General features: G+C 38.5%; 1 protein-coding gene across 6 annotated transcripts in view; it reads right to left on the reverse strand.

Moving 5' to 3' along the window:
- Positions 1-25,628, reverse strand: part of abd-A (abdominal A) — a 63,286-nt gene that overhangs the window by 19,997 nt on the left and 17,661 nt on the right. For all 6 annotated transcript variants that reach the window (XM_065228059.1, XM_065228060.1, XM_065228061.1 and 3 more), the window contains one exon: positions 16,861-16,908. In XM_065228059.1, the coding sequence (XP_065084131.1) occupies positions 16,861-16,908 (48 nt within the window). The remainder of the gene's footprint in view (positions 1-16,860; positions 16,909-25,628) is intronic.

Consider the following 25,628-nt stretch of genomic DNA (forward strand, 5'->3'; position numbering starts at 1 on the left):
TTGTTAGTAGTTCATGAATAATTTTCAGTAAAAAATACGCCCTTCTCAAAAGTGAATAAAATGAGTCATAGTTTCTTTGTTTTTCTTTGAAACTTTCCTCCACCGTGAAATTTCAATTTATATTTTTTATGCTTTGCTGATATAATTTCTTTATTATTTATTAAGGAAAAATCGTCTACAATACTTGGTTCAAGAGTTATAGATTTTCAAAAGCATGTTTCAGAAGAATTAGAGAAGTTGAACCCAAATTTTCCGAGCGGTTAGGTAGTTGGTTATAATTCAAAACCGGTAAGATAAATTTTCACCAGTGAAAGATAAAATTGAAGCATGCACATTTTCGTGAAAATATTTTTCGGATTATATTTGTCATGGATTGATGAGACAATTTCTTTATCGTTATCTACACAGCGTTCTTTCTACGAAGCTTGGATCATGAGTAATTAATTTCCAAAGTACGTACATATCCGAAAACTTTAGCTAAAATTTTCCGGGAAAATTAACCACTCCGAATATTTTGAATACATTTGTATCGTTCATATAATCACAAAGAAGCAAAATTTCATAAAATTCTGAGACCATTCGGCTCAAACCTGTCCGATAATAATTTAAAAAAAAACCCCAGTGCCGGAGATTCAGAAAAAAACAGTTCTTAGAGCCAAGCATGCAGACGCCAAAAATTAAAAGCATCATCATAATAGATTTCCCAAACAAACAGGCATTTGTGAAAATCTCTACTAAACATTAATGCTTTTTTGTTCATTAGAAACTTTTGAACGGTTGCAACCAACGCAAGAAGCCAAGGCGAACCAGCCGATGGCTGAAAACCTTGTAAATAAAGAAGAAGAAAAAAAATCCAAGATCGATATTTTACTGAGGTTGGGGAAAAATTTAAATTTATCGTAACATGACAATCCTTTCCATCATCGTCTTTCAAATGCATTATTTCTTCTAGCACACTTTCAGTACCAGCATAACTAAGGGAAAAGCCTGGTGCATGCATCGATACTCGGTATTTTCCAGGCGCACCCGAGAATTGAATAATTTATTACTTTCCCCAGCCTATCGCAGAGCCAGGAATCGAGAAGCAGCAAAAACTCTCTAATTAAAAATAAAAATAAAACATTTCTGTCACGAGGCTCTGCCATTCAACTAAGATCCAATGTTTAAATTATTTTCCCTCTCCCATATTCAATTTGTTTATGCTCATGCAGCAGCAACTATCAAAACAGCTGTTCAATCAATTTCCCCGAGCTATAAATTTGTTCGATGAGTGATTTAATGACCTTTGCCAAAATAAACACAACTTTTAAGTAAATTCCAGTTTGACGATGAAGAAATTAAAGTTTAAACATTGTTTCACCCCTTTTCGAGACAGGAAAAAAAAAAAGAGTAAAATTGGCAAACAAGTCGTAAATCGCGTCGGATATACTGCAGATGGTAGGAACCAGAATGAAACTACTTTTCGTCCCTTGATTCCCGGAGATTGTGTGATTCTCTGAGCCATTTTGTTGTACCCGAGTCGGCACGGATCTTCCCGGTAGGTACATCGGGAGAGTATTTTCGGATAAATCTCCAGGGAACCCACGGTGATAAATTTTCATATTTCAATCGTAGCATAAATTTCGCTTAGACTGGTTTCATAGTTTGGCGCTTAAATTAAATACAAATAGGGTATGTTTTGTGTTTTTGTGTATCGCTCGACTGGCACCATATCGGTATTGGAATGTTGCAGATAGTCAACAAAATGTCTTCTTGAATGACACTAGAAGTTATCTATAACGTGCCCTCTAATGAGCCTATTCAGCTGTACGAGGAAAGGGAAATTTGTTCGGAAACATCGCTATAAATAAATGTCCCTAGCACGTGGTGTTGAGCGTTATGAAACTACTTTCTTTCGTTTGCGCTATCCAGGCACACCAGTGTCGAGGAAAATCTTTCATTTTATTAAGCATAAAGCATTTCTCGTTTCCCTCATCGCCGTGTGGCAAGGAAACGAGTAGAAAAACGTGTCAAGAATACGGAAACAGACATTCGACGTCTTCGACTGCTTTCCTTTCAGCATGGGCTGCCACTCGCATGAGACTTTTCCACACCCCATAGATTTTCCCTTCCGGTAGCTGCCTGCCGCACCTACCCAGTCCTTCTGCACTGAACCAAGTTTCATATTTTCAATTTGTTTTACGCCACCATCATTCTCATCTTGTGCTGCTCCATGGCTACAACTGCTGATTTGGCCCTTCACTTTGTACCTATATTGCCGGAGACCATCGCTTCCTGTGCGATATCAAATTATCGCACCTTCCTGCTTCATTTCCTCGCTCGGGACAACTGTGTTTTTTAACCGCTTCGCGAAACAATTCCCCACAGGCCATCAACCTCAGCTTTCGTGACACTGTCCGCATCACTTGAGCCAACTTTAATTGGAAAGTTACTCTACGCTCCATTCTTGCATGCACACGTAATTACGCTGCGATCAGTGGGTGCCGATGTTAAGCTTCTTGTAAGTACTTTTAATTTGCATTTAGATGCAGAATTCAGAATTTATTCACCACGCTGCAATGCCCGCCGATGGCCATGTCAGCATAGCAATCGTAAGGCAACGGGAGAATTTAATTCCGTTTTAATTACAACGTGATGCGCGTGCATCAGGACACGATTTGCTACGGTTGTGACACCATATTGGTTCCCATTAATTGTAGGCGCGTTGTAATATTATAAACTGTTTGATTATGAATTTTAAAAAGCGCGATTCAAGTTAAACCTTTTAAATTCAAAACATTATTGATTTTTAATTGCCTTGAATCCGGTAGTTCAAATCTCTTTCCCTGGTCTGAAGCTTCCATTGTAATAAAAGGTCTACGAGAAATTGATGTGCAATGTTTCGCTTGATATACTCATCCTTTCGAAGCACATGTTCTTAGCCGTCAGCTAAAGTAACAGTTAAGTTTTTATCAATCGCTTTAAATCTTCAATAAATCGAAAAAAAAACTTAAAATGTATCGTTTCCTTAAAAACAGATGCAAAATACCAATGGGGCAAAGAATAATCTAGATATATCACAAAATTGTAGAAAGTAGCGAAAATAAAAACATGTATTGCCAAGAATGAAAAAGCACATCTAGAAGAATATTTCAAAAGGTTCTATCTGCAATGATTGATTATCTTAATCGCCTTCTCATTCGTTAATAACTCCCCTCTAAAAACAAGTCCTGTTGTGTTACACGATTTGGACGCCAGATAAGAACCTCCTTTATCAAACTTCCCGGCTAAAAAAGCACGAAATATCTTTACACATTCAAAAGCGAACGAAAATTTAATGAATCGTTCAAAGCAGATAGGTTTTTCAAAGTGCATATCTAGTATTGTCATATGAATTTCCACAACCATTTGATCTTCAGACGAAGCGTATAAAATGCTCATAAATCACAATTAAATGACGCAAGGGCCAGTAAAACTTTCCCTATACCTCTGTGAATGCTATAAATAACCACAGTAACTGGGCATTAATTACAGTGACCAGCGCCACACCTCTGGGCATACCTCGGGTTGCTAAATCGCCAAGTTATCCGAAACGAAGGCCAACCAAAGCCTACCTCGCAGTCCAACTAGAAATTAAATTAATTAAGCCAGTCGTAAAATTTCCGCAAACTACGCTCGGAGACCAGTCTTGTCTTAAACAAAACTCAGCCAAAGCACTACGAAAGTGTCTTTAATGGGTCACTTTAATGAAAAATTAATTCCTGATTAATTATGATAAATACAAGAATTCGGTCGGCCATTGTCTTTAGCCTAGAATCAAGAACCGAACCAACCGGAGGTGGAAAAGAAAAATGCCAGCCTGTCTCGTGTGTTTCAGCCTCGGAGGAAATCTAAATATTTATAAAGTCACCGGTGGTACGCGGTGGTTACACTTACACCCAGCACAGACATAGTGCCGACGATTTTTTCCATCAGCTCACCTTCACTATTTATTTATTTATTTACTCATCATCTGTGGGGCTGCCGCGAGAGAAAATTTCTCCTGTGTTCTTACAAGCATCGGTTCTTGAACAATCGCTTTCCGGAATGATCCAAGCCGCAGCAAGTTACCAGTTGGAAAAGAGGTAATAAATTTTATTTTTAACACATACTTTTTTTTCTAGACCTAGTGGTAATAAAGCGAAATAAAAAAACAATATAATTGTATAAATAATCATATCTAGGAGCTTTCCTGCTGGATAGGACTGGTGAGGAGAGTGAAGCGGGGATTCCGGTACACACGAGACGTTCCAGAGACAAGCCGATCACGGAAGCTCTAACGATGGTTGGTTGAAACTGTATTAAAAACATGGTTGAGGGTGAAACGAGGCGGACAAATGGCCATTAAACAATGCAATTAGGGGAATAAAAACTTGCTTTATTGTTTCGATTTTATCAAGCTTCTGCATTAGTAACAAGCTCTCGTAACATTTGGAGAGTCAAAGTCAGCGACACCGTTTTCTCTCTTTGCAAATCTTACATCTTTTTCTTCTTAACATTTGAAATGGAAAAATGGCAATCCAAATAAACAGAGTTAATTGTATTGTCTGAACCAAAAAAAAAAAGATCGGAAAGAAGAAAAAGTCGTACGAGTAGAAGATCAGAGCGTTATAAATAAATTAATTTTATCGTAATGCGTGCCATCTCTGTGGGATTCCGTCGTGTGTCACATCGTGTGGAATCAACAAAATGACACGACAGAACAGTTTTCTAAGGATTTTCATCTTACAGCGGAAGCCCCCTTCTCTTTGTACTCCTCCCGGTGGTGGTGAATCTGTGGCTCTATTTTTTATTGAAATTTACGAGTTTTCATCCGAACAATACCGACGCTTGCTGGATAAAAGACAAAAAAAAAGAACGCCTCGCGTGCCAGCTTGGAGCATCCCGTGGAAAATCCAGCTAATGTCAGCACTTTTCCCGGGCGCAGCAATCCCAAGCAAAATACGAGTGGTTTATTTTCAGCTGACAAGATTTAACTTGCCTTAAAGACACCGTGGCAGACATCGATCGCCAGCTTTCTTCCTCGGTAAAAGCGCTATGCTGTGCTATGCTATCTCTACCAATGAATGCTGTATACAGGGCGTGGTTGGAGCAGTTGCACACTGCCATCGCCGCCACCACCAGCAGAAATGCCAGGAGAAATCGATTTTACGAGCACGCGGAAAAGAGCGACAGCCAGAAGTGGAATTCATTTCCACGCTGTTTATGCGCAATAGCAAAATTTTACGACTGGAGCAGCAACATATCTCACGGCTAAACACGGAAGCCTGCTGGCTCTCCCAGACTCCGAGCACAGGAAGAAACGAGTTTTAGTTCAAGAAATTGATCAATTGGATTGCGAGGAAATAATTAGTGAGAAAATGGAAAATTCCTCGTGCATTCTTTGCTTCGGGATGAAATTTTCTCTCCACGGAAAAGACGAATGAGCCCCTTATGGTGCTATTTACGACGGCTGCGTTCGTTTTATGTGCTATTATTGTAGCATGCGGGATGAAGAGCAGCCAGTACCCATATTGCCTATCCCCACCGGCACCAGAGAAGTAGAGCATCGACGTACATAGGAATCCATGTGCTGGTGTTGGTGCCAAGGCAAATACAATTCCGTCCACAGAATCACGACAGAGCAGCGGACGCAGGAGATGTCTCGCTTGATGCCAAGAATCTGGGAGCAAATGTGGAATGGAGTTTTATTGATTGCATTTTATGCGCATGCGATTAAATAAAATTCCGCTCACTTCATTCCGGCCGTTCCAGCCGTAGAGACAGTGGCTGTGAAGGCGACATTCACGACGACGACGACGACGACGACAACGAGGTTGGAAATGATGACAATGTTCGAATGTCGAGCGGATTGAGTTAGCAGGTGTGAGTGGGTTTGGACCCCTTCCTTGATTTCAGGAGTCATTCCGTGCAGGCACCGGTGAGTGATTTGCCTTTGTTGTGACTTTTGCAGATCCAAGAGGTTTCCACAGAATTTCTATAGAAGTGACACAAACTGTTTGTTCCAGTATGTGCCCATGAACATGATTCCGCTCTCCAATATCTAATTTCTAAGGTTTTCATATTGATCACTTTCACAACTTTTCATTAATTTGTTGGTCACGCTATAACACTTTTGATGCCCCTGATGCCTTTGATGATCTCTTTTTCACCATAATTTTACTCTATATATAGATAATACGTCATTCGAATCATATCATATTTTTCTATGGTGAATTATGCTAGATCATCTAGAAAATTTGTATTAATGCTACCGGATACACTGTAATCAGCACACCCTAAAAATAAATCCAAATCGTTAAACGGATTTTCAAGTCAAAAATCCTGACGTGCAGTTGAGACTCCGACCATTATTCCCTCAATTTAATTGATTTACAGTAATTTTACTATATTTCTATTTTATGATTTGTTTATCACAGCTCCGGTTTAAGATGACCAATAAAATAAGCCTCTGATAAAAAAGAATCTCAGATCATTTTTAGGATCACGAATATGTAATCACCTTAATACCCCTAAAGAACTCGATTGTGATATACTGAACGTAGATCAATTTGTTGCATGGTTTGGGGTTCTACAGGGTAACTGGTAGCTTATGGTCTTTTCGAAACAGGGTGATAGAGGACCTCAGACCATTGATTTACAGTATACCACCATTGGGATCTTTAGTGGTATTAAGATAATTACATATTCGTTATCCTTCATCCAAAATGGCATCTTACAGTGCGATTACATTGGTATAAATCATCATCTTAGTGTCAATCGGCGACACTTAAGTATGGGGCAAGCTGTCAATTAATTAGTTATGTGTTGGGGCATCCCTTAGCTCAGTCGACAAAGGCGTAGCTATAAAGCAAGATCATATTGAAGGCGGCTGGGTGCGATTCCCGGTCCGGTCTAGGAATTTTTCGTGTTGAAAATCTTAACTTCCCTGAGCATAGGGTATAATTGTGTAGTATTTTTTTTAAGTGCACAAAGAACATTAAGTTAATGTCGGCGTAAAGTCCCAGTAGAAACGTGGTAAAGCCACAAGAGGAAGAAGAAGTGTCAAAAAGCGAAATGATTATTGCGCTTTAAATTTCGATTTAAAAATCGAGATGAAAGTTTATGGGATCGATAAAAAATCTCTTTGAGATATTTAGTTTTTGAACATCATAGCAAACTCAACTAGAAGTATGCGGTATCTACCGAGCATCTCAAAACTATCAACTGATTTGATATAACATTTCTTTTAAATCGAAGGTGCCCTAAAGCCCATATGTAGATAGAGCTGTAGAATTTCAAGGCTCGCCCATTAAAACCAACATCCTCATCGGGTAGGGAAAGACTTCCCCTATGTTACTAGAAATCATTGTTTATAAAAGCTGTTACGCCCTAATTTCAGCTCTATCTAGATATGTTTTAGACACTCTTAAGCATAGCTCAGATTGAATAAAAGTAGGAGGGTTTTTTGTGTCTAAGTGGCCTGAACGGAAGATTGACGACTCACGATTGGTCAGTACTATGTCAGTTTATCGTAAGATTAGTTAAAATAATCGAAAATCGAAAATTAGAATCGAATAATCATGTATCGAATAATGCAAACCAATACATTCAATGCGTGAAAAAATTGGCTAATTTAATCTGTTTGGGACAGTTGGGTTATACAAGCCAATTTCCTATGATAGGCTATGTAATCATAGGTAATAGATTGACGCATAGTTTTCCTGGGTTATTTTGGTGTTTATCGATGATCACTAAGAAGAGACATTAAGGTGTTTTCCGACATAGCTTGTATGTATCGATAAGATTCAATATTGTTTTACCTTCAATTGATTTGATTTATAAAAAAATTGCAAAAAAGAAGAGTGGAAATTTGATCTGTATCCTGTTTCCTAATCGAAATCTCAAGTTTGATCAAAATTAAGCTATTTTTAAATTGTGATAAGCAACAAAATAGCTTTTTCTGTATTTATTAAATAAAATATATTGTTTGAGTAAAATCCATACATCACAAACATTTCTCAATACACCTCTGAGAGATATTGAGGAATTAAAGTGTATGTGATGTACATTCATGAACCCTTCAATGATGACATTTTACGATCACTTGTACATTTTTTAGAAAATTCGTTCAGAAAATCATGTATTTTTTTTTTCAAATTTCGTGTGTTATACAATGTTCAGTATTCTAAAAATAATAGCATTGAACTGTTAAAGATTGGATTGATCAATACCGATTGAGGTAAAATGAAAAAGTATTCTTTTGATCGATTTTTAAAATATAATACTAAAAACATGAATTTCAAGCAAATTTCATAAAACTTCGTACATCTCAGTTGTTTGAAGATGTACATCTTTTAAGTCTTGGGAAATTTTTCATAAAATTCTACTTTCTACAACTTTGCCAAAAACAGCCAACTTTTAACTTTAGAAAAAAATTTGTATCGCTGCACCATTTTTGCGGCCAAAACTTGAACTACTTTTATTCATCAAATTGTAGTACTAATTAATCCAAAAACTTCACTGAGATATCAAATCTAATTCGATGCAATCCCACAGTATAATTATTTTTCTCTGCTAGATCTAATTCCAAGCCCACTGTGCCTTGGTCACAAGCACCAAATTAAAGTTCGGAAGTCTGACTTCTAACTTCCCAACCTACCTCTGACTATTATAGAAATCATGACTTTAATATTGTTGATGTTGTTCTTGTTGGTACTTTCAACAGACCTTTTGCAATGCTACAAGTCACGTCGGAAGTCAATGCATCAGTGACATACAGATAATGTTCACCTAAATGCACAACACAACAGACATTCAATGCTAAATAAAGCTCAATAAGCAGTCCAATAGGTCTTGTCCAGCTGAACAGCTTGCCAAAGAGCTTTCAAGTAGCAACAAGTAATTTGAAACCAAATGACACATTAATGCCACCTCACTTCGATAAATTTTATAAACTCACACAACCCATATTGAGCATTGTTATGCTACTTTAAAATAAAACAAATCGTCTTAAGATCCCTTAAAATTGTTCACAAAAAATTGATTTTGGCACGAATCGATTTTGGCACGAATCGATTTTGGCACCATGTCAAAATCGAACCGTTTTCAAAAATAAAAATAAGATTAACAATGTGAGAACACAGTTTTTACTAAGAGATAAATTATTGATGAGAGCAACATTTTGCTTGTATTCATCAATTACCATTACCATTGTAATATTCGAAACATGTCCACAATGAATGGGGGCGACCTCGGCATAGTGGTTAACATTCATACCTCTCACGCCAGTGTATCGAGTTCAAAACTCACCCTCGGACAAGTCACGAATGGCCCAAGAGTGTTAAAGTGACTATAATGAAAATAAAAAAAAAATGTCCACAATGAATAGAGTAACCAGAGAGGCAGTAAACCATCAGTTTAGCTTCCATCTAGTGTTTCCTACCTGTGTCATCCCGAGAAATTAATGCTGAGAAATTAACCAAAAGTACAGTTTCAGATTCCCTGAAATTCTACTCGGATTCCGGGCAAATGATTTCACAAAATAGGGGAAATGGATGTAATGTCGGCCTAAATGCTCCTAATTTTGGCCCGACTAAATTTTCAATAGAGACCAAAAATATCCATTATTACCGTCCCAATGACGCGTTCAGCTAGATAAAATTGATAAATAGCAGATTTTTAGCAGTGGGCCCAATCTTAGATCCATAGGCCAACATTAGAGCCATTTCCCCTACATGCTATGTATACAATTCTAAAACAATTTAATTCACATCCAATGGGAAAACATTCCCGGGAACTTTGGGAAACATGGAAGAGGAAATCAATTAACACTTTTTAAGGAAGACAGAAGGCAATTCTAACAGAAAGCAAATGATTTTTTAGGAAGTCGGAAGAAGCTTTCGTGGAAAGTTTTAAGAAAATTCCAAAGAAAGCCTGGAGGAACCTCAATAAACAGTTGGAAGACGCTTCCAAAATAAGCCAGAATTTTTTTTGGGAGATTTGTCCCCGAAGAAGTTGTAAGAAACTTTCGAGGGAAGTGGAAAGAGACTTTTGAGAAAAGTCAGCTCTAACCTTTCGGGAAATTGGAAGACAACTGCATGGGAACCAGAAGAACCCCGGAAGAAGCTTCTAGTATATTTAACCTAGGATAAACCTTCGGGCAAGTCTGAAGATACTTTCAGAGGAAGTCAATCACTATTTCTGAAAGAACTCAAAATACAATAACAGTGGAAGCTGAAAAAGCTTCCTGGAGAAAATGGAAGCTAACTGAAAGCTACTGTTATAGTTTGAAGGATACTTCAGTAGAAATTCGGCAGACCAGCATAGACTTCTAGAAGGAGTCAGAATAATCGTGTGGAAGTATGTCAGAAAACAGAAACTACCTGGCGATACCTGAAAGAGTTCGGAGAATTGCTAGAAGAAGCTTTGGGTAGAAATCTTCCAGAACAAAATGGTAGAAAACTTGGAAGGAAGTTAACCAGAGGAAACGGAAGAATTTGTTGGGTGAAGTAAAATAAACATTTGAAATTTGACGAACAGTATTTCCAGGAGAAACCAGAAAAAAAACTATGGGTGTAATTGGAAAGTAATTGTTTGGAAGCCAGAAGTCTTCATGTATCGTTTAACAAAAATTAAAAAAAAACCCGCTTTTTCTTCAGATTTGACCTCCTTGAGATGCTTCCGTAGTGCCTGCTTCATAATAGCCCAGTATTTTTCTATGGGCCTTAGTTCTGGTGCGTTGGGGGAGTTCATGTCTTTGGGTACGAAAGTGACCCCGTTGACTTCGTACCAATCCAGGACAACATTTGAATAGTGGCACGAAGCTAGATCCGGCCAGAAGATCCAAGGGCTTTCGTGTTGCTTCAACAGAGGAAGTAGACGCTTCTGTAGATCTCCCCGTTTCCAGTCTCGGTAGTCACGAACGGCGCAAATCTGTTTGCCACTTGAGCAGATCGCTTGCCAAATCATCTTGGCAAACTTTGAAAGTTTCTGCTTCCTTACTTCCTCGGGAACATCAAACTTGTGCTGGGCGGTGAAGAACAGTAGCCCCGGAAGCTGCCCGAAGTCCACCTTGGCGTAAGTCTCATCATACATGATGAGACAATGAGGCTTTGTCAGCAACTGGGTGTACAGTTTCTGGGCCCGTGACTTTCCCACCGTATTTTGCGGTTCGTCAGTATTTGGAGCCCTCCCGCTCCTTGGTTCTCTGAACGAAAGACTTGGACCGATTCAACTTTTTGGCCACATCCCTGACCGAAGCATTGGGATTCCGCTTAAACGGTTTCACGACACGCTTGTGATCCTGATCACTAATAGAACATCCATTCTGACCGCATTTCTCCTTCCGTCCGATGCTCGGAGTTTCGTAATAACGTTTAATCACACGACTCACCGTTGACTTCACGATTCTGAGTTGCTTTCCGATGTTCCGATGAGAGAGTTGAGGATTTTCCAGGTGTTTGCGCAAAATCAATCCGCGACGTTGCTTTTCCGATGACGCAATTTTTTCCAACTTTGGAAAAACTGACAGTGATAAAAAATACAGTGTAAACAATACACTCTGAACTATTTCTACCCAAATTTTCTAAAGAAAATACCTAATGGGTAATTTTCTACAGCGTTTTTTTCCATGATGCAATTTGATGTGGGACACCCTTTAGGCTATCTGCCAATGCAAGGCTAGAATTATTTAATTTATTGATATGCGATGGTTTTTCTGAGACAAATGACACCTTTCCTAACAAAATATGCCCAGTATCAATCGCCTACTATTGTTGAAGTCAAACATAAGGGGAAAATGAGGGAAAATATTGAAAAAAAAGTAAAACTTTTTGGATTTTGCGTCAATATTTGCATCAACACTATTGACAATTATTTTGAGTATCGAAAATATTATTTTATTAGTTCTGTAAACGTGATCAATTTTCCCCCGGTTAACGATACCTGTCGTTTGGTTTTCGTGTATTGGCTGCTTAGCAAACTCGTGAATAATATTGCGTAGTAGTTGGACTAGCGCACAATGAAAGAAATCTAGGCTTCATCGATCCAATTTATCATATAAACAATCGAGCGTGCCTGTAACCAATTTAAATACAACCAGCGATATGACACCGAATCTAGTGACCGGTATCGCATTACCTGACCACTCTTAATAGCAAAATATAATTTCCCATATTTAAGTTTTGAACCGATAATATCTCAGCGATACACGGGGTGCTCACCCGATCATGGTGGTGCATAGAGTTTCCACCGTTCGTGATTCCCCCCGGCACCGTTGTTCGAGAGAAAAGTGTCAGATGGGATAATAAAAGTCGTAAACTTCTATCTCGACACTGGATCAGAAAGCCAAAAAAAAAAGGCAAAGCAAAGCAGCGCACAGGGACGAAAACAGACCATTAAATGTAAAGACGATCGCCTAGCTAGACGATCGACGTGGTGGCGGTTCACTAGAAAGGGGAGTGGAGATGGTCAACGGCAATAAATATTGATCCATTGACCAGAGATCGACTTTTTTCCCGTTTTATTCTCCACGGTGTGGTGAAAATTTATCTCTGTTGTCATTGCGTCTAGGAGGGAAAATATACAGCGAGAAGCGCTCGGTGAGAAGAAAGTTGACTCGTACCTTGATTGGCCGTGATTTGTGCCAGATAAGGACCTGGCAGGAAAAAGTGGGAGAAAAGGGCATCGGGAAAGTATTTCGATGAACGCTGTATAATTTATTGATTTTCTTTTCGTTCTGACATGGGCTTTTTCTTCTTCTTTGGAACAGAACTCACCATCTGTGACGTTGTTTCCATTTTATTTTCCCTGATGCGGCTTGCCCACTCAAACAACGATGGTGAAATGTAACAGTTGTGAGTCAGGTTCATTTTTGTTTCGGGTTTTTTTTTTTCTCTTTTGGAAACGAAACAGCATAGAAGGTAATAAATTTATCGAGGATTCGAGATTACAGCATTTTTTTTTTCACAGAAACGAAATGAAAGAGATTTTTCCTAAATCGGAATTAATGGCATTCATTCGTCGTTTTTCGTTTGCTGCTACAACAAAAGCCGCGAACTCAGCGAGGGATTTATATGAGGTGCTTCTAAAATAAAATGGGCCATTTTTCCACAACAACGTGCAATGAACTAAATCAAAATGATAGAGGTTAAAAACACAGCTGACAGTACCGAAGCAATAATCGGTGGGGTGTTTGAAGCGAAGAAATACTACACCTGACACTCCATTTTTCTTCCACCCACCCATTCGACCTAAGCCTGTGTCGGTGCGCATCGTTTCACAACGCGCTGGAAAGCAGAGCTGATTTTTAATCAAAAATCCTCTGCAATTTATAGTAGGGAAGCCCCCCATGGACGCATGAGTAGTCAGCAAACGGTGACGACGGTGACGATGGAAGGAGAGGGAAATGTGCTTGTGATGGCTCTCCCTTTACGATCGTCAGCGAAAATTTCCTTCTCGATAAATGCATACGGAAAGCAATTTCGCCCTCTCATCCTATCGCTCGATTTCCAAACCCCGGTATTCAATATTGGCATACGCCCATTCCGAATTCAGAAAAGATATTTCCCTAGAGGGATTCATCAAATAGCCCCCAGGAAGTGAGTGGAATGATTATGTTTGGGCCTTAACGTCCAAAGTTTTGCTGGGAATTTCTTTTCGTCTCGAGAGCTGTGTTCTGAATTATAAAGTTTTCTGCAAACATGGAACAATGCATATTTTTTACATCGAACGTATTTTCAGCCACGATCTCTTCCTTTACATCAGTTTCCTCCAACGCCGCCCCTTCGATGGTGCAATTGATTTATTGTATTTTACCATCGTGTCAAGGAGTGCTTCAGCTCCACTCTACCGCGCATAAATCTCATTTTTACGACCAATTTAAGCCGGCGAATCCATGACTTTTCATAGTTTCTGTACTTTACCCTACGGACGACCAACTCTCTTTCGGTTGATCATAAGAGGTAATAAAAATTGCACTGTACAAAACTTTCATACAATGAGGCACACTGTTGTTGTAGACAGTGTTTATATAGGACGCCCTTTGACGATGACCTAAATGAAAAAAAAAACCTGCGCTTTCCATGCGTCCCGCATTTTCAGAGCGAAGAAAAAGTTCTTTCCCTGCTCGTAAAAGTGAACATAATTTTATGGCTTTTAAATAATATCTAAGACAGCAAAGTTTTACGACTTTTCCGCAAAAAGGAGTGAACAAGAAAAGCGAAAACAATAAATTTTCCAGACCAAGATCGTGACAGACTCGGGAATTAGAATTTAAGCCGGCATGAGTTGTGGGGAAATGATTTACGAGGCGAGTGTCTCGCGGTTCGAGTGCCAAAACAGCATACCTACTGGGAGCCGACGAATCGATTTTCGATCGCTGATTAAACGGAGGCATGCGTTCGAGATGAAGCAAAAAAAAAAAGAAACTGGCAATCCGTACCCATAAAAATTGGAATAATGATTTGTTTGGCAATAAAATTTATCGTCTATTTGACATTTAAATGGCGGAACAATACGGCCAATAAAAGCTCGTTGCTCTGTTCAACGAAACGAGCTTCAATTAATCGATTCAGACTTGGAAATATTTTTTCGGGTGCGTTTAAACTCTAAACGAAGTGATCGGAGCTGCAGTAATGGGGTTTAATGGAATGAATATGTTTTTTATTGCACGCTTCTTTGATTGCTGTTGACAGCAAATAATTCACCGAATTCCGGCCGCCCAGACGGCGGGCATCTATTTTAGAAAAACTACTCCCGCAAATGTGACTAAATGATATCAAATGGGCCATTAACCACGCCTCGTTTAGACCGTCGTGTTGTCGAAGGTCATCTACGTTTGGCTCCCCACAATCTGGCTGCGGTGGCTGGAAGCGAGGCACATGGGATTCGCTATCCGGTTATGATGGCGATGACCACCAACACCAACAAGAAAATTGAGCCATTTCAGTTGTGGTGCCTTCGAACCTGGTGAAAAATCTCAGCACCCGCGTAGGTTTCGCTTTAATTGGCCAATAAAGTGTGTAACTGTAAGCGAAAGAAAAGACCCAGGAGGATGCCGGCCATGAATCTTGCCGGTGGAGACCAGTAACCACGAGTCAAGATAATCAGAGCTACGCTGTTGGCTTGCGTATGCGGTCGTAAACTAGGAGAAATAATTGAATTGATTAGCACAGTGATATTATGGGAAGGAGTAGGTACGCGACATGCCGTGGATGCTGGACCTCGAAACAATTTCTTCAATCGAATTAATGAACTTCTTGGACGATTGGGTGTATGTGCTGGAGATTGACATTTTTACCCGGTGGCGGTCGGCACTGCTTTGGGACATAAATCAAGACTTTAATTGAACCTCCTTTCAATTAGTTGAACGATTCTGTTCGGCCATGATATTATTTCCATCTGATATGTGATGTTTGATATAAACCAGGAATCAATTGTGCCACATTTGGAACTACCAGAGATAGGTCTGGAAAATTTGATCGCTTTGAAATTGTCCGACTTTCTCCAAGTGAGTGGTTCGGCTTCGAAATCCTTACGCAACACAGCCATAAAACAAGCTTAATCTACCGCAATTACACGATCGTCGTCTAAAGCTTGCTGATAAAGAAATTCATTCCCATGGAAATGGAAATCCTGCATGAGCATACCGCCGTCGAGTGTGTTAACCCTGGGACCGACCTTAATTTATTCCACACGCGGTGTCTTCGTGCAGCAAAGGAAACAACCCCTCCGATGAGTTGGAATATAATTTAATGAAATTGAAATTTTTCTCAAGCAATTCTGGTTCTTTTTTCCCTGTCTAGGCTTCTGCGCGTACGTATAGTTTAGAGAGGACGTGACTTAAAAGTAAATAACGACTGTCACTGGACTCACTCGCAATACCAGAAAAGAGAAGAAAAAAACCGCGCGGGATCATAACTCATGTCATGAGCTTTGAAACCCGATGGGGAAAAAAAAGACCATCTTCTGCATTCAAATGCAGTCAGACCTGGACACTGTGTCTGAGTCAGTCTGAGATTGCATCTTCCTTGCCGTGCGAGGTCGTAAAATAGAAGATGCGACACAATCGCTCTCCGCAAAGGTGTCTCACGGCTTGAGATCCGCAAGCTGTGGTTTCTGAGAAGCGACGGAAAAATCCAGTTCTTCCATTTCATTTGGAATTCAAATATTCCGACCAACACAAACGACACAAGCCTGGATGCTGCTGCTGCTGCGTCAGACTCTCCCCATCACAATCAGCATAAATTTTCTTCTCATCCGACCATGGCTGAATTCAGTGGAAGGCTGAACACAAACCGAGGAGGCACCATATGTTGGCCTTTTCTCTGAATAAAGGGAGCACTTTTTTTTCCATTCGTTCCATTATCGAATTAAGAGCATGGCCTTTTTCCCTCTTCATCTTTCTGTTGGACGCCATGGCCTTTTGTATGCTTATGTAGTGGCTCTGTAGTATAAATCAGTGCATGTGTCAAAGCACCAGGAAAAAAGTTACAATGTTGGTGTGCGAAACGAGTTTTTCCTCTTCTGTTCGTGCCAACAACTGTCCAAAGTCCGACCGGTCGGTACCTGGATGGGTTTCATGTTGGCGGCCATGAGCGAGAAAACTTGACTGAAAACCGCACAGGGAAGCATGGCGGTAAATTGGCTTTTGTTTAATCATACATCCTCTTGACGTGAATTTATAACACTGTAGGTTTTTTTTTGCTTCTTGCTCGGTGGCGGCGTCCCTTGTTGGGTTGACCGCCATCATGCTTCATTTCATACCACAATGCACGCTTTCTCAGATCTGACGGAAATTATAAAACTCACAACGGGGTTTCACCAGAAGGACACAACGAATGCAATAAATGATCGACTTACCTGCGAAATCTCCGCACACCACTCGGTCGAAGGGATTACTCATCCAATCTGAGGAACAGAAAATAAAATAAATTAACACAAGCATTTAAATTTCACATCGAAAAATCGTTTCCATTATGATCATGACAACGGTCAACATAAATCGACTAAAGTGAGAATTGAGAATCACATCCCTCAAGTTGACGATTTGTTTACACACACTGAAACAGGTACGGTGATTTATTTGCATATGTCAATGGCCACTGGTCAGGCAAGCATAAAACATGCAACGAAAAAGGCAGCCAATAGCCAGCACATTTCCAGTGAGAAGTCATTTTGAATGTCCCTTCCTTTTCTTTTCGTGCTCTACATTCGCATTCTCTCCTCTTACGAACATAACGAATTGGCTGAGAATGATTTATCTCCCATCCTCAAACCACCTTCCACATTCTAAGCACTCATCGACAGACCAAGAAGGGAATCTCGTTTTGCGTTTTCTCGGGGTCGAACCGGTCGAATTAAAATTCCAGCTTAAGATCCACGCTCGAAACCACTTCTCTTACGCACTTAAGTGGATTAAAGCAATACTCTGTACCCGGGACTGGCTTCGGTTTCGACTTGCCATGCCTTTTCCGGCCCATTATCGTCATTGGCAATCGTTTTAATCATTATAATAACGATCAACGAAAGAAATAAGTTCGATTTCAATTTGAATTTTCTTTCCTCTTCATCGTACACGATACAAACGGTCCGATGCGGTCAAACAAGGGCCCTGCACACACCAGAATCGCAAAGGGGGAACCCACGAGAGAAGCAAAAATAAAGAAAAAAAAAATCACCCATAAAATTCAAGTTATTTCAATCAGCCCAATGAAACCGAGGCCGCGTCTTACTTTTTTGCTGCTGCCTTTTCTTTACGTTACGTCGTCTTCGGATAATTTGAACGAAACAACATAAGAGACGGCAATCAGCAGGGCCATCGTTCCATCGAGGGTATCAGCATTCAAAATCTTCTCCTCACAGCAATTGCTCACTTTTCTGTCAAAATCCATCCAAACATATGACAACAAATATCGATTTCACCTAGAGCCTAACCCGCTGAGAAGAGTTCTGTTTTGCACCTTATTTTGCACACCGTTCACCGGTTAGTTACGCAATACTACGGTTTGAGACACAGCGAAGCAAAAAAAAAAAACGGGATACAAAACGGAACTCTCACAGCTGGCACCCTCCAAGGGTTGCGACTGCGGATGATTTGTACGTCTTAAGCCTTCCACATTGGGTCATGACTCCTGGTGGGTGCTTTCTATTTTTTTTTGTTTTCTTCGTTAGTTACTTTTTAGTCGACCTTGGGCAAGAGAAAGCCAGAAAGCGTGGAAAGGGTTTCTGGCTCAACGGGTTTGACGCAATCAGTTTCTGGATAAGTGGAAACAATTTGCAAGGTCTGATGAATGCGGGTCTAATGACTCGAGTTAACGAACATCTTCAAGGTTAAGACTAGGGCGAACATAGAAATTAAATCCACGGCGCCTGACGTCGTAAGAATTTTTAAAAACAAAAAGCAAGGATTTCCCGACAGTCGGCCAAACGCCAGATGCATAACTCGTAAAATAAAGCGACAAATTTCCAGCTAACCTTGAGAAATTCGTGAGCAATTGGCACCCTTCTTACTAGCGCAAATTGTTAATTTTCAAAAATCATCGAAAATGTAAGATTCTATCACAGATTTGTATGAAAAGTATGCAGAATTTGTACCGCACGAACAGATTCTGGTATTGTTGTCACCGGAAAGTTTTTTTTTTATAATTCTATTATTTTTATGTTAGTTTAATTTTCGAACAAAATTTGTTTCCGCGGCCAGGAAATCATCTGGTGAAGGTTTTATACGAATATATTTAGTCTGGAAAGACGTGCTTGTAATAAATCCACCATTATTTGTTTAGCGTGCAGCGAGAACATTTTGAACATATGATATTTAAACAAGGTTTTAATAATTTTAAGATTATAGAGTTTATATAAGCTCGGTTGCCAGCCCGGGGAGCTTGGTAACCCCTTCTGCTTACATGTACGCCTTAAAACAATCTACCTTTGTACAATAAAAAATGATTGCATCCTTTACAATTCGCTCTCTTAATCTATATGTGACCAGGTAGATAAATAAAACATAGTTATAGATAGGGTTACGGTATGTAATGTGGGTCTAGTCCTTTCATTCGGCCTATCACGCAAATAAATAATTAATTAAGGAATATTACACAAAAAATAAGGAAAATATTGATCACTGATGGTTGATAAATGTGTACCACACACAAATCAATTTATATCACAACATTTCAATACATTTTCAGCTCTCGTAAGTAATAAAACTGGTTGAGAATATCACAATGTTCGGAGTTTTTAGCCGCCATGACTTATAAGGTTAAGATGGGAAGGTTGACTGACGATCATCAAATGGCCTGATTATGGCATTTATTGATTGGAATTACCTGATAATACACACTAGACGTAAAACTTACAGTTGCTGTTTGAATATTTTATGTTTATTTTAATTGTTTAACAACGTTTTCACAAGTAAAACATGGACCCAACTTTAGGGACACATTTCTTTTCTATGTTCCTAACTATGGCCCATGAAATTCATTTGACAGCATATAGCAATAAGAGTAACGTCAACAATGTTGTTTTGCATTTGGATGATAAGGAACGAACAGGAAGGGAGATTTTTTCTGCCAAACCTGTATAATGAACATCACAATGTTCTGATTTAGATATTCTGCGGTCAAAAGACGATAAGCGAAATTTTTAATTTTTAATTTTTAAATTGAGTGATTTAATGTAGTTTTCGTAAAATTTTCTCTAAGAAATGTTTTGAGGAATGAAGAGCATTAAGTTAACAGTGATAGTGATAAAAAAAAATACATCAGAAAACGTTACCAAGAGCGTTTTTTTGAGGATCAAACAAGATAGGACGAAGTTGCATCCATAAATAGACCCAATTTGGGGACAATAGACCCATATTACATACATTTCCCTCGTGAGTTATTGTCTTAAAAAAAGTAAGTTTTTCAACTTTTCGTGGTTTCTGATAGCAAACGACATGATAAGCATATCTAAGCATACCATTTAGCAGTAGAATATCGTTTGCAGGTAAATTCATTGATGAGTTATGATTAAAAACGTAATCGATGGCTGCATATTAGACCGACGTATACCCTATGTGCCCAAAGCTACCTGCATTAAGATTCCAATCAAACGGTGTACCCAGGCATGGCAAATCATTTACATTCATTTCATGGAATCATTTACATTCATTTGCCTCTAATTTTTTTCATCAACAGCATTTCGCAAAATGATGTACAGAATTTTATTAGGTTTTGTTATTAGCTATATATTTTGCCCATAACTCAAATCTGTATCTCTTATGCATCACGAATTAGAGCGGGCAGAACTTGTTACTGATTTTCAGTAAATGTAAAATTCATTAACTGAAAAACAGTAGTGGCTTCTGTTCACTCTGGTTTGTCATACATAAGAGATACGGATTTGAGTTTTTAACAAAAGTTGTAGCTAATAACAAAACCTACAAATGGCATACACTATTTTGCGGAATTCTGTTGATGAAAAAATTTAGGGGCAAATGAATGTAAATGAATGCACGAAATGAAACCAAAAGATTTTCCATGCCTGGGTGTTACACAATACCTGTTATTGGAAATCTTATAATAAATATGTCCAATAGTACAATTCGGTTAAATCCAATTAGATATCTTTGTATCCTATTAAAAACTATTATCCCATATGAATTTGCCAACTGATCGTATCACTAACCGCAGTGAAATCCTGATCATTATCTATGCTTTACTAAGAAACAATTTTCCGGTTCTAGTAGCAACGACTGTCTAACTAACAATCCTCTCTCTCCTAGATGACCGTAAGGACGTGGCTGGTGCCGTTACTTATTGAAAAATAGATTGATCAGGGAATAAAAGCACTTTGAAAATGGTGAGCAAATTCTAAGCATAATTTTAATTGTACTTTTTACTGTTATGTCCAAGGTTGCAAATACTCATTTCAGCTAAAACAATGTTTTTTTTTTTAACTATGAAATAATTAGATGCCATGATCATATTTTGAATTGGTAGGATACAAGAAGAGGTTGGAAAGAATGTGTTTGTCATATTAAACAAGTTTATTTCACTTCATGAGAGTCACAATCAGCGATTTTTCACACACTCACTCACTCAGCGATCAGAAAATCGCTGATTGTGACTCATAGAAAGCAAAATTTACAGGTTTTATGTATCAAACGCATACTTTGTAACCTCTTCTTGTAAGTTACAAGTAAAACATGTCATCATACCATCTTTTGGTTTTATTATTCCGAAAAACATTATTTTAGTTATGTCAAGTTATATCAGCTACAGGTAAAATGCAATGCTAATGAATGGAATATTAAAATTTTTCACAAAATTTTAAAGTTTTAAATATAAATTTACAAAATTTACTGTGCTGCTATTCCAGTGATTTTCAAAAAAAAAACATCCAGGTCCAGTGCCTACCCATTTTTGGCAACATGACCGCATCAGCTATTTCTTTCTTCATATAAGTAATAGTACATTCTTGACATTTTTACATGACCTTGGCATGGATTTATAACCAATGAAAAGTGGACCACTACAATCTTAAACTGAAAAAAACGTTCGATACATTTTATAGAATGTAACAAAGACAGAAATTGCGTGTTCTCAATAACGAGAATGCACCGATTTTTTTTTCAAAATTCACAAATTTTGAACGTGCTAAGCGCCAACTAATCAGTTCAAACAGTAACCGGGATGTTACTATGATTGATAGCAAAGTGTGAAGGAAAATGCATCGATCTTAATGTAAATCTAAAAGAAGGTTTGCTGAAGGTGAAAGTAGTAGTTTGAGTAAATACAAATTTCAAAAATGGTTTTCTCTGAGAGATCACTTCAGATTGGAAAAAGCTCTCGTCGTTTTGTGCGAAATAATAAAAGAAAAACATCGACAAGAGCTTTTTGCAACCTAAAGTTATGTCTCAGATAAAACCATGTTTGAAATTTTTATTTACTCACTAGGTCACTTTTACCTTGATCGCTTAAAGTTCTCAGCAAGTTCATGATTTACTCCATGATACAAGAAGAGGTCTTTGACATGCCAATTTTCTCACCATTAAAAGTTATGTTTTACTGTTTCCGAACTTAACGCTAGGGACAGAAATTCAATGTTCAATGTCTTCATTCCCATTGTATTGTTTTCTTCCTTTTTTTGAGACACAACTACTTACGAAAATTATTCCGAATAATAGGCTCTATATTTTTTTCGGGCTTCCCTTTAGCCTAGTATGTAAAGGGGCAGCCAGAAAGACCATCTTAGAGGTGGCTGGGTTCGAATCCCGGTTCGGTCTAGGAATTTTTCGGTTTGTAAAACTTCTTGACTTCCCTGGGCATACAATATGATTGTACTTGCCACACAATTATTCTAATGTAAACATAGTGCAGGCATCGAACGCTCTCAATTAATAACTGTGGAAGTGCATTTAGAACACTACCTTGATAGCACGCGATAAGCTTAAAATGCAAGGAAGCCGGTTTTGATACAGCTTTCATTCTTGCCTTTATCGTAAGGATCCGACTCGGATTGAAAGGTCCCGCTATTTATACCCTTCGGAGTGTTGGAACATCCTCCAAAGGGGCGCAACAAAATCAACCAATAACACCGATATTGACCATGCATTAGAATCCTAGTCTTAACCACTTCAAACAGAATAGCGAATACAAGATTAGGAATCACGTAAATGAAAAATAACTACCTGATTCATTTGTTCCTGGTTTCAAGATCATCATCCGTGGACAAAGCCGAGTCTTGACACTATCAACAAAGGCATATAAAGTATAAAAAGGACTAAGATGTGTTCTTTTGATTAAAAAACAAGCCTGTTCCCCTAGTTTAAAGTAGTTTGAACTAGGCTTCGGTTGTAGATCTTAATGCCAGTAACGCACCACAAAAAATATATACCAAGCGTTACTGTCGAGCAGCACGTTAATCAATCGCTAATCGTAAAAACAGCGCTTTCACCTCCAAAATTCTGTAAGTTAATTCCATTCAATTGCAATAGTTGCAACATCACAAAAACTGAAACTTCACTGGGAAGGTAATTTTCCAAGCTAAGCAGGTTTACTGTGAAGACCTAGAATACTCAATAAAGCCAGTCTATCCTGTCAATACAATGTTTGCTAACGTATCTTTGTATCATTATTCAATGATAAAAGTGCTACTCCGAGCAATCATAAACCAAATTTATCCAAGATCATTATCCTAAATTTTCATTTAATTGATTCTCTTAGTTAATCAGGCTGTTAAGAACGCAATAAGCAACAAGAAATATAAGTATTTAGAAACAATTATCCTCTACTCTTTACCATTTTTAAATTTACTCAAAGGCGCTCCAATGCATTTAAAGGATCGATGTTTGTTGGACAAAGCTTGATCGAGCAGACGGAACCATCTACTCGAAGGTTAAATTTTGTCAGGCGTAACATAGGTGTAACATTTATTAAGAGATGTACATACCCATTTGACGGTTTTGCAACAACTAATAACTTCTAGTTTCTACGGAAAAGGAGTTTTATCAACCCTCAGGATCTCAGTTGAACTCAGGAATGTGCCATCACTCAGCTGAATTTATATTAGGCTCAAAATAATCGAAATACATGTTTCGTTCAGTTTACAAAAATGCAATAAAAACCACAAGTTCGCTACTCGATTAATAATTTGAAATGAATATCCATCCTCAAACGACACTGAGTAATTAATTTGTTTGAAAACAGGGAAGTCATTCATATTTGTAAATAAGTAGCTGTGATTTAGAAATATTTCCCTGAATTTGAATGAAATTTCTTGGAAATCCCTCATTCTTCAGGTCCAAAAATGAATTCCTAGATATTTCCTGATTTTCGTGGTGATTTTTAGGTAGTCGACACCCTGTTTTTTGGGTCAGTAAATTATCATCACTGATGAACATTAACAGGTAACGAGGTATGAAAATAATAAGATAAACAAAACTATTTGATATCATTTTCGATGATGATAAAGTGTCACAGTAGCAATGGTAAACCGTCTTTATTAGAGTACACACTTAGAAATAACTAGTTTTACATGAGACGGAATACATCTTTGACATAAAGGGTGAGACGTAAATAAACATGTGATGTAAAATGAAGTGCTCCGAAACTGAACAGTTCGTTACTCGACGAAAAGTACGATTGATTGTTATGACTCAATTTGATGTCAAAATTGACGCTCGTATATGTCATTCTAAGAGCAGGTAAATTATTTTTTCTAAGTGTGTGTAGATGTACTTTCAACCGGGGACGACCCCGATGTAGTGGTTAACATCCATACCTCTCTCGCCAAAGTCACGAGTTCAAATCTCACCCCGGACAAGTCACGAAGAGCGTTAAAGTGGCGTCGGGAGAGGCCTTCTCTGGCAAATGTAAGGTGATATTTTTTTCGTAGTAAAGTTTGACATCCTTTTGGTGAAGCAGAGGAGAGCTACCTCTCTCACTGGGTCGTTGCTGAGGATATCCCTCTTCCCAGAGATGAGGCCGTAACTATTCCGTAGTTCCTCATAGTTCAGAAAGGTGATCAAAATACACACTTAGAAATAACTAATTTTACACGTGACGGAATCCATCTTTGACATAGAAGATGAGACGTAAATAAACATGTCATGTAATATTAAGTGCTCCGAAACTGAAAAGTTCGTTGCTCGACAAAAAGTACGTTTGATTGAACTATATTTCACGTCTGTTATGACTCAAATTTACGTCAAAATGGGGGCGACCCCGGCGTAGTGGTTAACATCCTTACCTCTCACGCCAAAGTCACGAGTTCAAATCTCACCCCCGGACAAGTCACGAATGACCCAAGAGTGTTAAAGTGACTATAATAACAAAAAAAAAAGAAAAAAAAATTACGTCAAAATTGACGCTCGTATATGTCACTCTCGGAGCACCTAAATTTACAAGAATTTTTCTAAGTGTGTATGTTTCACGGGTGGCTCCACAAGTTTAACATTATTTAAAGGTAGTCGGATTTTGTTGCCGTCCAACCTTAGTCGTGGGCTGCTCCGGTGTGTTCGGTCCTCAGTTAGGACAACATTATTTGGTTCTACCAGCTATTCAGGGTGAACCAATTCAACACCTCTCTATTTATTTTGTGGAGGAAGTGTTATCCTGTTAGCATTCCAAACATTCCTGATGAATGTGGGGTTCTTAGTAGAATACCTGTATAAAGAGAGAGAAAGAGAGAGAGAGAGAGAAGGATTAGTAATTTCCATTTAATTCCACTACCTTATTTGCTTATTCTTGACAGATACGCGTATTTCGTCTACTATGTCGAGTATTAGTACAATACTCTGAAGAAGTCTACAGATTGTAGACGAAATACGCGTATCTGTCAAGGATAAGCAAATAAGGTAGCGAAATTAAATGGAAATTACTAATCCTTCTCTCTCTCTCTCTTTATTCCAAACATTTTTCAGCAACAGTCTGAAGCAGGTACTTCGTAAGTGATCAATAAATAGTTTCTCCCCAAGTTGAGAAGCTGGTCAAGGTATTTATTGCCTGTCATGATGCAAAAGCCAAATACCCATATGAAGGTAAGGCTTTCCTATTATGTCTCTTACGGTTAGAATCAAAGGGTGTTGGATCTTTTCGGCCTCCAGGGCCATAATAATGGTATAATAAACGTTGTTGGACTCAAAA

The sequence above is a fragment of the Ochlerotatus camptorhynchus genome, unplaced genomic scaffold, assembly GCF_037179485.1.
Source record: "Ochlerotatus camptorhynchus isolate MF236.1 unplaced genomic scaffold, CSIRO-AGI_Acam_v1.1 ptg000278l, whole genome shotgun sequence".
Taxonomy (NCBI): Eukaryota; Metazoa; Arthropoda; class Insecta; order Diptera; family Culicidae; genus Ochlerotatus; species Ochlerotatus camptorhynchus.